The 15931-nt window shown below is 31.4% G+C and overlaps 1 protein-coding gene across 4 annotated transcripts in view; it reads left to right on the forward strand.

Annotated features, from left to right (window-relative positions):
- The window catches only part of LOC140061059 (protein Smaug homolog 1-like), a 35313-nt gene that overhangs the window by 3472 nt on the left and 15910 nt on the right, over window positions 1-15931 (forward strand). For all 4 annotated transcript variants that reach the window (XR_011847397.1, XM_072107473.1, XM_072107474.1 and 1 more), the window contains exons 3-5: window positions 6496-7053; window positions 9349-9645; window positions 13509-13618. Coding sequence is in view for 3 of the 4 variants with exons in the window: in XM_072107473.1 (XP_071963574.1) it covers window positions 6496-7053; window positions 9349-9645; window positions 13509-13618 (965 nt within the window). In the remaining variant the exon portion in view is untranslated. The remainder of the gene's footprint in view (window positions 1-6495; window positions 7054-9348; window positions 9646-13508; window positions 13619-15931) is intronic.

Consider the following 15931-nt stretch of genomic DNA (forward strand, 5'->3'; position numbering starts at 1 on the left):
GTTGACAAGTAAAATCTTAAGCCAACTGGTCCAGTGGATAAATTGAATCAAGCCCTGGTCATTAATTTTATTGGTATTGCTTAAGATAGGAAGTGCATCAACATTATTTCCTCATTAAGAAATATCCTGCTAAATTGTTAATTTGTTGCAATTAATTAATAATTTGATAATTAATTCCATCTTGATTTTGTTCAGATTATTCGGGGTTTTTTGAAAGAAATACATGAAATAAAAAGTTGAGTTTCCTGCGTTTTTCTAGAAGGGTTTTTTGAACTCGCAAGAACGTCACAAATGATGTCTGCCTGTGATAGCTGTTGACGTCATTAAGTTGCGGCCTCGAAATTCTTTCTTTTCATACTAAATTGACCATTGATTTATCAGCTACAAGATTTCTAGCCATTTTATCATAACAAATTATTTTCAATTCTCTTTTATTTAAATAATTTTTGTTGGATAATTCTTGTTCGGTAAACAAAAAACACATTTTGACTATTTAACTGACTGATAGAACTAATGTTTATTTCATAGTTTTTTTTTTCACTCTAAAAATATATCTTAAATTTGTATCTTCATGCTGTGTTTTATATTGACGATGATAAGATATTTATTTTATCTTATCTTTTTTTAGACATACTGTACACCGTATAGTTTGATGATATTAGTTCATGTACTGTACTACTGTATTTCTTCAAAATATCAGAAAATCAAATCTAAGCCGAATACACTAATTTTTACAATTTTATAAATTGTTTTGTTTATTTTTAGACATGATATCTTATTTTTCATAAATCTTAAGGAAAATTTTATCTTTTTTTAGACCTACACTGTATAGTTTGATATTTGTTCATCTATATTTCTCCAAAATAAAATATCAACAAAAATCTAAATCTAAGCCAAATACACTCGTTTTTACAATTTTATAAATTGTTTTGTTTATTTTTAGACATGATGTCTTATTGTTTGTAAATCTTAAGTAAAATTATAATTGTTTGGCAATTCTTCAATTACCAGGATGCATAGTACACTTATAATAATCGACGTACATTATTGTACTTTGTTATTCCTATGAGCATTTGTATACGTAAATCTTGCATTATTTCCACCCACTTACAGAGAAATCCGACAAGCTTAAACGTGTCTCCGCATTTGAAACAAAAATTATTTTCTTTTTTTGGATTCAAACTCATTTTACTACGCATATTATGAAAATTGAAGTAATGTTAGAATTGTTATGAAGATGTACAGTTAACAGAAAAAATGTAATTAAACTATTTTTTTATGACGGTTGTTGTCTAAAATGTGTCAATTTTGTAAACAGTAGGCTAGATTTTTGTGGGATTTTTCACAGGTGAATTCTAGTTTTTTGGAGGAATAGGGAGGTCTAACATGGGCATTATCACAAAAAAAACTTTAAAATAAGTCTTGATGTACTAAAAAAAAATTATAATTTTTTTTTTAAATTTTAAACATTTGTACACTTTTTTAAAATAAAAATTCCATATTTATATAATTTATTAAATTTTAAATATCACCGGGCGGTTTAGAATTAATGTTCTTTGCCTGATGTGTTTATATATTAAAATTAATGTACACAGTATTATTATTTGACTGAGAAGGGATGGGTGGGTGCAAGTTGGAGGTGGTTTGTTGCATCATCCAGTTCCATCTGAATTTAAAATGGATACAGTACATTTTATAAATGACAAATGTTATTGACATTTCCCATCATTTATTTTCTTTCCTTTCAATCCCATCAATAGTTAGAATGTTTCTTCAATATTAATTTTTTGTATTAAATGTTTAATAATAATTAATGGAAGTCTGATAAAACAAAATATAAAATTAATTTTTTTTGATTATGAATAATTAATTAGTAGTGTTATCTACCATTAATATCTAGCATATAACCATTGCGTTTCCTATTTGCTGAATCATGGCCTACTATAATATTAACAGTACTATAAATCTAACTGTGTTGCCATTAAAATATACAAGCCTACATAAAGTTACTAGGTCATATCCTGCACAAAAACAAAGGGTCGCCTATAAATAGACGTGATGAGCCAATTGTATGAGAGGGTATTTGCTGTTCACCCACACTCATTTTTTTAAGAACACACTTTCACAATACGAGGCTGTAATAAATTAAGCGGATTTGTTGACAACTGAACAAAAACAAGCAAATAATTGCTACAGTAAACAAAATGCTTTGATAATATTCCATGGAGTATTTTTACCTCCATGATATTGATAATCAACAAATAACTATAATGGCAAAGTATACTGTAGTCTAGTCTTATTTTGAAATTTAAGACTAAAAGTAACACAATTTTTTACTGTAGGAGACTTAACATTATCTATTATTATTGACATATTTTCATACAATAAACTTCCATTTAGGACACATAAATAGTTAAAAATAGGATTTGTGAATGACATTATACTGTAGGTTCAACAAGGCCAACCCATGAGGCTATTCCTGTTTAGGGGTAGCCTTTAAGAGGACACTTTGTGTTGGCTCCCAGAAGCAACTCCTACAGGTCTCTACTGTATAAACAGTAGGTGGGGAAAACATATGATTTGAACCATTGATGCTGAAAAAAATTTTTATTTGAAGATTTATTTGGCAAAACTTACAATAGTAATTCACACATGTTGTCAGGGAATAATTTCGCCAGTGTAGCATGTACTGTAGCAAAAAGCTATACAAAACAACCTTTTTGCTATAAATTTCGAAAATTGTGTTTCTTGACTAAAAAATCGGTTTGATTAGCAATATTGCTAAACAAAATTTTAAGATGAAATTTACCCCTGCATGTTTAGCCCGTTTGAAAGACCCAATTAGTGAATATATTTACTTTTGGACTTGGCTGCTGTGTTAGGAATTTCACAAGGAAGTAAAAAATATAGAGTACTGTATGTATAGTACAGACATTTGAGCATTACATAACACAGTATTACATTACAATCAATTGATATTGTCAAGTTGATACACTTTCAATTTCTTTATATATACAGTATTCGTAAACTATCCTAAAGCTCTGTCCACACTATCAAACTTTATGTACAGTACCAAAAAATGTGCCTAAATGGACATGATGATGTCATATCACTACCATATTTAAGCATATCACTACCATATTTAAGCATGTCACTACCATATTTAAGCATGTCACTACCATATTTAAACATGTCATTACCATATTTGGTCACATCACACTTTTTGTCAGACTAGTTTGATAGTGTAAACAGAGCTTTCCCTGATGTTCAAATTTTAAAAATAATTAAATTGTTTCAAGTACTTATAATTTTAAAGTACCATTTAGTAGATCAAGAAAAGTAGATTGTTGACAGCCATAATGTGCGAAATTCAGCCTGTCTTGCACAATCTTACACAAATAAATTTCATACCAAAATCTTGCACCACGTTTCAGTATCGTTTAATAGCAAACTTTTGTTTCGGGGCAGTAGATGAGGGAGTATGCATGCATATGACTAGTATTAGTACACACTGTTTGGTTCATTAATTACAGTAAAGATTGCATTTACTGTAGGTAAAGTTAACATTTGCCCTACTGTTCCGCAACAGACGCTCGCTAATTTCTATCACTGTACCTACTGTACTACTAACTGTACCAATAACTGTACTGTAAAGGTATATTCCTGTATATTTAATATCAATCTACCATAGATTGTCTAAACAACCTCAGGGGGAGAAACAGTAATTTACATTCTTATTCTGTGTGTATTTCTCAGTAATTTAATGGTAATGATTTATTACCAGAAATCTAATAACAGTTTACGATGTTCTGATTTCATAGAAGAATATTAAAGTCAGAAAATTAAATTTAAGGGTATTTTTTCTAAGAATACATATGGATACCATACAGTTTCACATGTGGACAATTTACTACAGTATGGTCGGACATGAAATAATTTATAGACAATCGACCATTTTGTGTAGGCTACTTCACAGGGAACATTTTCGCCAGTGTAGCATACCAAAAAGCTATACAAAACAACCTTATTGCTACACATTTTGAAAAGTATTCGTTTGGAAATTTAATCAATAACAGAAGTTGGAATAAACTGATTTTTTGTTTATTTTTTTATAGAAATGTGTAGCAATAAGGTTGTTTAAATAGCTTTATGCTATGCTACACTGGTGAAATTATTCCCTGAAATATCTTTCAATTTTAAACTTTGGACTTGGTACTCTAAAATAAATTAAAATGATAAATTAAACGTTCAGAATATTTGAGTAAAATATGTAGAAGAGACTGAGAGAGGGCGGGTTTTATAAAATAAAGTGCGCTGACTGTCGAAGATAGAAACAGGACAAATTGTATGAGACAGATTCTCCGGAAACTTTGAGGCAACTAAACTAACATGGCAAACCTCATTTTAATCATTTTAAAGTAGTAGCATCCTCAATTGGCCCAATTACTTATAAACCTGACAAATTGGTAATTAAATATGTTGTTAAAGACGTCTATAAAGGACATTCCGGGTGACAGTCTAGAGGTAAGGGAAATTACCGAAGGAGAGGGTTTGTCCTGTATAGTAATTACTCTAGGATGTTTTGACCTCACTTCAATCAGAATGACATCATAGGAAATTTTATAGGGGATAAATACCTTTGAATAAAATATGTAGTGCAGATGTTTTCCTTGCCTCCAGCTATTTTATGCCGGATTTGGCTAAAATTGAATCCTCACAATTGATGTAATGTGATTAAAGAAATCCTGTTCTTTCTTCATTAATTTGTAGTTCACATTCGAGAAGTGTTTATGTTTTGAATTTACCATGTGTTCTTGTTTCCTTTTATTTATTGATACAGATTGGAAGGAAGGGGCTTTTTAAAATGAGCCTGTCTCCCTCCTTCCTTGTACAGTTTTTTATACATGTGGTTTTCTTTTAAAATGTACCGGATTTAATTATTACCAACAGTCAGGTTAGTGCAGGTTTTAGGATGGAGTGTATACAGTCTATAAAGTTGGTTTATTAAAGCTTTGTCCACACTATCAAAGTTAATGTGACAAAAAATGTTGTCAAACTAGTTTGATAATGTAGACAAACCAACCCAGGTTCTACAGTAAATAACATAATTGAATTAATTGTACTGGGATAATAATGTTCAGCGCCTAGAGGTTTCACAACATTAGGCGCTATATAAATCCAGGATATTATTATTATTAAAGCATTTTTTCGGGCAAAAACATGCCACCCACCTATCATCACTAGATCTCTGTGACCTATTTGAAAATCTTCCCCCATTTCAAATAAACATTTGATATTTGATGCTTGTGTGAAAATGAGAAAGTACTGTACAGTAATGGGAAATGGGTATGTCTCGTTTTCTTCTAATAGCCATCTCCACTGTCATCATACGGATCATCCTTTACCCATGGTGGGCTTGTATCCGCATCTGATATTATTATCCTATCTTGCCTTCGTTCATCTGGCGAAGATTGTTTTGTCTTCTGTTTCTCCTTGGAATTTTTCACCCTACTCGGTCACCTATTTTATGTTTTCCCATACTCATGTACAGTACTGTACTCTCATAGTCATAGATTTGTTCGAAAATGAAATTTGGGATATATAAAGCAAGATATATGTATCGTACCATACCTACTGTATGGTTTATTTCTGCTTACTAATTACATGTTTTAATGGATACCAGCATCAGTCAGTATCTACCGTGATTATACACATTTTTGTGAGCTTTAAATAAAATGCTGGTAATGATTTGCAGCCGTTTTTTTTTTAGGTGGAGTTGTAAATGTAAGAGCTGACAAGAATAAAAAAAATATGATTTATTTGGTTATTTTAAATTTTTACTTTTCTTTGTAGCTTTTATTGTCTCCTTATTATGCCAAGCAAAATGAATTTCCATATTAAATGGGTTAATAGCATTTCTTGAATCTTGAATCCATGAAACATAAAAAATGATGTTTATCTCCAATTCAAGTTGTCTTGGCTAAAGGTTCAGTGTACTCATGTACGGTAGCTTATCTAGTGTATTAGGAGGAAGTGTACTCCTTTTTCTGGTTCATTTTTAGTCATTTATCCCTTATTATAAATACACTTCACTTTGTAACCAATTCTTTAATCCAAATTTCACTTCATTTATTCATCTCATTAATACATTAAAACATATACAAAGAAAAACCAAGAAACAAGAAATCTAAAAAGTGAACTTAATCTACTATCAAGTGGTTTAAACAATTTAAAATGGAACACAATATAACATTGATAAATAAAAAATATGTCATCATTCACAATCAATGGTTTGTTTTAATTATGTAAAGCTCTGTCTACACTATTAAACTAGTTTGACAAAAAGAATGTGATGTGCCCAAATGTGGTAGTGATATACCCAAATATGGTAGTGATGTGCCCAAATGTGGTAGTGATATGCCCAAACATATATGACATCATGATGTCCATATATGTATGAAATAAAAATAATGTTTTTTCTCTTGTGTCTTACAGGTTTTGTAGCCAGTTTACTGAGTAAAAACAAAGAGACCGCTATCGAACAGTTACTCTCGCATCTTCCGTTGTTACAACCAGGAAACGTGGAAGCTAAAAAACAGTATTTAAATATCATCCCAAAAATACTTGCTCACTCACTAGAGGGCAGTATTCATCTTGATGAATGTCGACAGTTGTTATCGTATTTACTCATACACCCGGCTTTGTCAAACGACGAACGTGGATCGTTAACATACTGGTTGGGACGGTTGGACGAACATGCGAACGGACATGGCGTCTACCCACCGAGGATTTCTCCGGAGGGTTCACCGTCTACGTCGCCGTATCAATCAAACGGTCACTATAATAACGAATCTAGGAATTTTATGCACGGGAGTAAAATAAATGGTTGGCGAGACTCTGGTATTGGCGAGACCACGTCGGGAACATTAAATAGTTATAGCAGCAGTGCTGGAAATAGCTTGACCCACCCTCCACTTACGTATACGGTGTCCGCTCCGCCAGCAGTTAACGTCCGTGTTAGTGGTCCACCTTCTACTTCGTCTATTCCTACAAGTATGTACTTTATATTAAAAGATAATTTTACAATATTTTAATAAAATGATTTTTTTTTAGGTTTAGAAAATACAGTACTGTAGATCCCTATTATAAGTTTGAGTTCTGTATCTCAGTTCTGTATCGCCACATACAACAATATTTGCCCAGTATCATAGGAATATTGGTAATACAGCTTCTCATGTATTACATGTCTCCTAGTATCATGTCCGACTGTATCATGTAAGGTTAAAGGTTATGGTTGATGATACTAGGTGATACTGTGAAACACATTTGATGCTGTATTATGATACTGGTGAAATCTACAGTAGATACAGTATCAAGAATTGGGTATCCCAAATTAAGGGATCTACAATAGTCTATTAATTAAGTTGGTGACATATACCGTATATTTCGGTGTATAAGTCGCACTTTTGACACGCAAATTTGACCTCTAAATTAAGGGTGCGTCTTATACACCGAACATATTGTGCCTCACCACACAGATTGTACATAGGCCTAAGGCTAGGCCTAGGCTATCGTCACCTCGTTTGCTAGGCCTGAGTAGGCTAGGCCTAGCTAAAGTAACTAACTAACGTAACGGCAACCTGCTTCTGCCTAGTTTTCAAGGCATTTTAGCATGATGTTATACTAAAAATATGATGAAAAGATTTGTTGATTATGGCGATTAAATTTCCTTTGTAAACGTTTACGTCGTACGATTGGAATAGTATTTATTTATACAGTAGTTATACGCACGATCGCCGTACCCCCAGCGCAAGCCCTTCTTTGGCGGCCACATGGTGTACGGTATTCGACTAGTATATTCTCCAGGTGATTATAGCATGGACCTAGCGTACACACTTCTCGGATACATAGATACTAATCGAATACGATTGTCCGTGAAAACGTCTGCCCTCTCGAAATGATCGAGCGAGGCTAGTCCACATACGTGTTACACACATGGTTATGCACTCGATGTTGCGGCTGTTGAGGCTGGGCGCGGCCGAGCCTAGGTAAGAAAAACCTAAATAAAGGACGCCGTTGCAGATATAACAAAATATATTATTACAATAATATTGATTACAATTTAAAAAAACATTGTTTTGATGAAATATAAGGTGCGTCTTATACACCGACGATATAAAAAATACCGATATTTTACTCTCAGTTAGGGGGTGCGTCTTATACACAGGTGCGACTTATATACCGAAATATATGGTAATACATTTTGAAGTACTGTATGGTATATTAATATTTATTTACAGCATTGTTTTTAAAAAATTAGTTGGACGTTACAAACAGAAAATTAAATATTTTTGGGAGCAAGTTAAACTTTAGGCCATCCAATAACTATAACTAGTTCCTGTTTTTTTTTCCCTGTCACCTGCCATTAAACCCATGCATGTTGATTTTAACGATTCTTGACTATAGCTTTTTTGCATACAAAATATTATAAATTGTAGACAAAATGATAATATTATTAACAAACATAATTTTATTTTTTTTATATATTGTAGACAAAATGATTAATTATTAATTAACAGACATAGTATTATTGTTAATTACAATATTTTCTTTCAAGGTGAATTTTACCATTACCAAAACACAAAATTTTTGTATTTCAATTTTAATATACAATAATAATTCACCTAGAGGTAGATACATCAATTGCTTCGGTGAATTTGTTAGTGATAGTGAAACGCATAATTAAACTATAAATACCACTAATATGTGTTTAATTTGTACTTGGAAATTCCAAAAATAGAACTTAAAAATAGAATATAATGGATCTGGAATTATATTATGAGAAATCACAAATTCTTTTCCAAGAAAATGTTATTTTGCCCACAAATTAAATCTATTCTATCAATGTTTGATGTAGTATTGTTATTCTTAACTAAATAAAATATAAATTTATTGTAATCCCCCTTTGAATAGATGTTTTTGAGACCATGCATAAATTAATTTGTAAAAGATGGTAGCCTTTCTGTAACATAATTGTACAAGTACATTTGATATACTATAATATGCTATTAATTCTCTGTTGGGACTCGAACCCATGACCTCCAGATCACTAGCCTGGGCCGTTCATACCTTTAGACCACCGAGCTTGCACTGATGGCTATACAATAGGTTAGATTCTAGCCCAATATATCATAGGGAAATCTGTGAGAATGAGAAAAAGCTGCCCTCCACCGAGATTCAAACTCAGAACCAGAAATTTTAAACAGCCTGGTGATGTAGTATATTATGGCAGACGTATGTTGTAAACGACAAATACGCAATATTAATTAATATGTTATTCTGTTTCAGCCGGATCCACAACAACTTTGAATATTCCGCAAAAAAATAATCGCCGGAATTCACTAACTCCTCCCGACACATTGGTGCAATCGTCCTTATCAACGCAAGACTGGTACTCGCATGAAGACCTTGATACACGAGGTAGTAGATCGTTACCCTTGCCTTCACAATCTAATGAGCATGCTCCGTTGTCTCCTCAAAGTAGCACGGCGTCGTCGGGTAGTAGCACCGAGGCACACAACGAGGACGGTAGCATGCAACCGTTGCAAAAGTGTACTTTTCGCGAGGAGGGCAGCGGGATGAAGGGTGAGTATCCTAACACAAGAAACGTTGATTAACAGCACGTAGTAAAATTGGATAACTTGATTTCAATCATGCATGGAAACATTTGAGTTTGCTTTTATAGTCTGGAATTAGGCTAACCATAATCATTCACTGTTGGCTATGCTTATTGGCCTTTCTCATGTTCACCTACTATGAATAACTGTACAAATTAAGTAAGGGTGCAACCAATGTATTTGATAGTCTCCATATAAAAATGTGAAGATACTTTAGATGATGTTTTGTATACTTCTATTTTCCACAGAGAGCCTATTTCTCTTTTTGTCCTATAGTACTGTATCTTGTCATCTTCAAGTGTAGGCCTACAGTATATATTTATTTGAATTCTTTTTTTTTTTTCAATTTTCAGTTGTTGTGATTGGGTTCTTTTTGTAGCGAGTCATTTGACGGTGTTTCCTATTTTAAATTTGTTCTCACAAAATGTTTAGTTCTTTTACCATGTACTGTACTGTACTATTGAGGATGAGATTATATCCCAGAGTGGGCATATACAGTACTTGAATCAGTAAAGTCAAGTTTGTCGGTTTTTCTTATAAGCTTTTTTTAACAAATACAATAAAATTGCAAGTGAAAGTTATAAATATTACATCAGAAATTAACTTTGTATTAAGGTCAAATATTATAGTGTTTATTGTGTGTGAAAATGCTTTTAAAATGTGTTTCTCTAGACACGTTGATAAATACCTTTTCTAATTTTACCAAGGTTACTACATTGCTTTTACAAATAACAGACAGAGTTGAAAATGAACCCATATTAATAGTTACCAATTACTGTCGGTGTCATGTCATTGTACCATCCTATTGTAATTGAAAGACAAAATCAATTTTCCAAGTTTGAAATTTTAATTTGATTTATCAATGAATTTATAAGTTTAACACTGTCCCTGTTGTTAATTCAATGTATAATAATAATAATAATTAAAAGTTTCAAATTTGAAACTGTCCCTTTAATTTAATATATCAATGAATATTTAAGTTTGAAAATGTCCCTTTAATTTAAATAAACAAATGTTCCAAATTTAAAACTGTTCTTTTAATTTAATTTTATTTATGAATTTCTGAGTTTGAAACTGTCCCTTTAATTCAATGTATAATAATAATCAAAAGTTTCAAGTTTGAAACTGTTCCTTTAATGTATAATCAATGAATGTTCCAATATATACAGTAAAGTGCTTGAATGTTTTTAAATATTTTATCAATATATAAATCACAAAGAAAACCCGTTACAGCCTTATTGTCTATATTGAGGAAAAAAAAAAGATTAATGCATTTTATTTTTACACAATCAATCGCATAGTGAGTGTTTACAATATAGATTATTTCTAACCACAGTATATCATTACATCGTCGTGTATGAGATAGATTAGTAATTTAAAATTTAATCTTCTGATTATGATAGCTTTTATATAACTGCAGTTTCCGCCTTTGATCTCTAAATGCATAGGATACCTTGTTAATTAACTGAGATTGCATAACAGCTACTCAGTTTTACCCGAGTGGCTATAGTACAAATGATATTATTATTGTAATTACGGAGTAGCAATTATTACTTCTTGGTTGGATAAGTAATTTAAAATTTTGTACAAACAACATCATCAAAATTTATTTATGAATAATTTGGTGGTCAGAGATTTTTTCGTTGGAGGTATGTTTCTGCCAATATAATTGAATAATAATAATAATAATTGATATCCAATATTTTACATAACCTGGCAACAATTCAGAAACAAACTTTGGAAGTGTTTTTAGGTGCTAAATTGGTGCCTTAGGCAATTTATGGTTGATGACAAACCAAATTTAGAACAGAAGACGAGAAACGAGTATGAACTGTCGCAAATTGACATAAAGCTAATGCTTGATCATGTGTATAACTGTGCATGAATGAATAGGCAGAATAACAAGATCAACACCATGCGACATGAAGCATCATGAAAAAGTTAATCATGATGAAAGATCTGAATGTGAACCTTGTTATAATGCTTGATCATGTTTAACTTTGCATGAACATGCTTAAAGTATATCAAGATCAACAGTACTGCAGGTTCACATAAAGCATCATGAGTAAGTTAATCATGATGAAAGATCTGAATGTGAACCTTGTTATAATGCTTGATCATGTTTAACTTTGCATGAACATGCTTAAACAATATCAAGATCAACAGTACTGCAGGTTCACATGAAGTAAATTCATCATGATGAAATCTGAATGTGAACCCAGCTAATGCTTGATCATAACTTTGCATGAATGAACATGCTTAAAGAATATCAAGATGAACAGTTTTGGCAGGTTCACATTAAGCATCATGAATAAGTTGATCATGATGAAATCTGAATGTGAACCATTCTAATGCTCGATCATGTTTAACTTTGCATTAATGAACTTGCTTTAAAAAATACAGTAACAAGACCAACACTACCATAGGTCCATGCATGAAGTAAATTGATCATGATGGAATCAAAGCTAATCATGATAAATCAAAGCTAATCATTTGTAACAAATAAGTTCAATGAAGCATCATAAGTTGATCATGATGAAATCTGGATGTGAACCTATCTAGTAGGCCTAAATATCAAATAATCATTATTATTATTACAACTACAAATTGTTTCTTGAAATCACACTTTGAAATGGCTTGATTCCAAAAGTTCTAACATTACCAACTTCCGCTCCCTAACACAAACTTCCGACAACACTTGGCCTCCATTCAGAATTTTATTTGTGTCCTTCACAAATAGTTCTTATTTTTGAAGAAAATGTACAAATTTGATGATGATCCAAGAATCTATTTATTAAACATATACTAATTTTTGATAGCGACCTTAAAGATTGTGGTTTGATTGAGCCAAGTTCATTCCTGTTTAGTCTGGTATTATAAAGCTTAACTTTTGTCAGAACATTATCAGAAGATTCTAGAATGTATTTCCGGCTAGTTACTGTATTATGACGCGAAGGAGGTTTCCGAATGTCAAATGTGGGGCGGAGGAGGGGTGAGGATGATTTTGATTATGTAGAACGGACCATTAAAATGACCTTTTCAAGGGGAAGAACTGCTAAACAAAATGCTGAATTTCACCTTTGTTCTATCTTTGTTTTGATAAAATTGAGTGATGGAGGGAAAAATGTTATATTCTTGGCTATGAAGTTGTATCCTATTCTTTAATGCATTTTATATTGATGATGTGTGTACCATTAAAGGACACATTGTACTAATCTTAAGCCTCAATTTTCCGGAAGCCGTTTTCCTGCCAAAACAATGTATTTTCCCCCATCCACATGTTGATTTTCATGCCAAACATAAATAGACTACAGTAGGTGTGTTTGAAAATGATTTGAATATCTTTTCTGGATAGCTACAATGATGGGATAGGAACCGTCAGGTCAAGGGTTTAAAACTTTGTTGTAGTTAAATAAGTTAAATTTGCCTAATTAGGATGAGAATCTTAACACTTTACTTTTGAACCAATCAGGTAGAGAATTAATAAACCTAAAATAGTTATTATATTCAGTATTTATTGTTTATTTGTTTATTTTTTAATTCTGTTATTGTATAAATTTTATCATTTCAAATATTTACTGATTCACTTTAGAAATTAGTATATTATTGTATTGAAAGAAACAAAAGTATTTCACTGTTGTGAGCACTGTTGTTATTTCCAGTTTTTGGACAAAAAAGGAATTTTTTTATAATTTGTTTGTATCTTGCATGAATACCGCTTTTTCAAAATAGATATATGTTTACTGTAGCATTGCTATTTTATTTTTGTTACAGTATATCCCATAACAAGATTAGTATTAAATTGTTTTTACCTACATTTGTTTTTTTCAGATGTACCAAGTTGGTTGAAAACTTTGAGACTACATAAATATTCTTGTATCTTTCAACAATTAACCTACCAAGATATGTTAGATCTCACAGAGGAACAACTTGAGGCGATGGTATGTTATCAATAGTTTTGTCATTATCATTGAATGTTATTTCTAAGCTTTGTTTTTTTTGCTGATATCATATTAATTATCATTCACAACATCAAAGTTACTTTGAGAATTCCCATCAATGTTTTTGTGAAAATTTCATTTCATTCAATTTACAAACACAAAACAGGTACAAGAAAACAATACTAACTGAATGAACTGGCGATAACCCAAGAAAGTTTAATAAATAATATATAATAATAAAAAAAATTCTATTCGGGTCCCCAAAATCAATTCAGTTTCCAAAATGTTTACAAGGGAGCTCTTTTTCTGTAAAAGGTAAAGCTACTGCTTACAGTATCTCTTGTTTAAAAAAGGCACTTTGTGAAAAGGGGTTTTCTATCGAACCCTACTAACATTTTTTTACAAGAAGATTTCCAGTTTCCCAAGTCTTATTTGGACCATCTTCTTTTTCTGGAAAATGTATTTTTATTGTTATTTGTCTTTAACTATTACAATAATGTTAATCTTAGTTAGAGTCTCTTTAATTTTAACAGAATACAGTAAATGTCTTTTGTAGAATATAGTAAAACTTTTGTATAATCATTGTTGTCTTTGCATTTAATCAGAAACTTTGAGTTTGGTCAAGGAGTTGAAGATGACCAAACTGAACTTGCAGTTCCTTGGTGAATTTGTTAGCTTGAAAAATCCTGAGATAGACATTTTAGCAATCTTCTCTTTGATCCATAGTTTTATTTACCTCCGCCAAGGAGGTATATGTAATCGGTAGCGTGTGTTTGTTTGTTTGTTTGTTTGTTAGCAGGATTACTCAAAAAGTAATTACAAGATCTTTAGCAAAATGAATAGAGAGATAGATATGTGGTCAAGGACCATTCCATTAAATTTTGGGACCACAGTCCCAATTCTGGACCACTTTTTAGTATACTTTTTTAGACCTGCTAGTGTTAAAAGATAGGCCGGCGAGCAGTCTTAAAGTAACAAGTAAACTGAAATTGCATTTTCTCGAACTACTTGTCCAAAAAACTTAATTTTTGAACAAGAGGCAAGAGTTATAATTTGTGATTTGTAATTTTAAAACATAATTTGATTGAATGTGCACATTTTTTGATGCAAGTAGTTTAAAAAACCTATTTCTTTTCACTCGTTTGCTTTTCGCGTTGCTGTTCTATTGTTAGTCAACTGAAGCTATTGTTAACTGAAAGGCTTGTTACATAACCATTACACCAAACTTGCATACACATGCTTGTAATGAAATTAGCCTAAATCACAAACAGCATTAAGACACACACAAATATATATATATATTTTTTTTACCGGAGAAATCTGATGTAGGAGAATTTTACAGTAGGCGGAGGTATGCCCTCTCGGAGTGGCTTTCTAGTTTTAAATTGTAGTAGTTTTTTCTCTATTCGTCATTCTACCTTTTTTTCAACCCCTTTTTCAGTATTTTGTTTAATTGTTGAACAGATTCAAGTTTCTCATTTAAATTTTTTTTTAAATTTCCCAAAATTGAGTTTTTTTATAACCATTTCTTTGCTTTTAAATAAGTAGGCAGTTTGTTTTTCCAACCGATGTTTAATTAAGAGACATTCAGGCAATATTGTTTAGGTTAATTATGATGAGTTACTTACGTAAATGACGTCACTCAAATACTATTATAAAATGTGTGTAGGTTTTAATGCCTTGTTTATGTTGACTTTACCTAGCAAAACATTGTTATTTACAGCTGATTTCATTTCATTTCATTTATTTTGTCTCACATATAACAAAAAATAACAAACAATGTTGTTGCTGCATTATTAATATCATACTTTTCCTAATTGACTCGAATTTTGGTTTATTATTTATGATTCTCGAAAAAAATTTATGTTAAAGATTGTTTTTAATGTTGTTGAATATGTCATATTAGTTATTCACCTTGACTAAAACTTAGATCAAAGAAATCTTTCCTGGAAAAACTGTAATTTAAAGCAATAAAATTAAAAAAAGAAATTCATGATGCTTGTTGTGTTTCTCTGCTGTTATAAAATATCAAATATAAGTGAGGTTATTATTAATGTTGTTTTAAATTTGAATCTATTCTGTAAATACAAGATGTTTGTTTGGAGTCTTTGTGATTACAAGTCCCAATAGATCCTGTATCGCTATAAAAAATAAAGTGTTTACAGTTTCTAGTGACAGATCCGTTAACAAATTAAAATTGATGAGAATCTGCCATTCGTATTGTTATTTGAAGGAATTAGTTTTACATATTGTTTCCTATGCTATTGTTTTAATTCATTTACACTAAGTGTTTGCTTAATGCGTGATGCCCTT

Source organism: Antedon mediterranea, chromosome 10 (genome assembly GCF_964355755.1).
Source record: "Antedon mediterranea chromosome 10, ecAntMedi1.1, whole genome shotgun sequence".
NCBI classification, from domain to species: Eukaryota; Metazoa; Echinodermata; class Crinoidea; order Comatulida; family Antedonidae; genus Antedon; species Antedon mediterranea.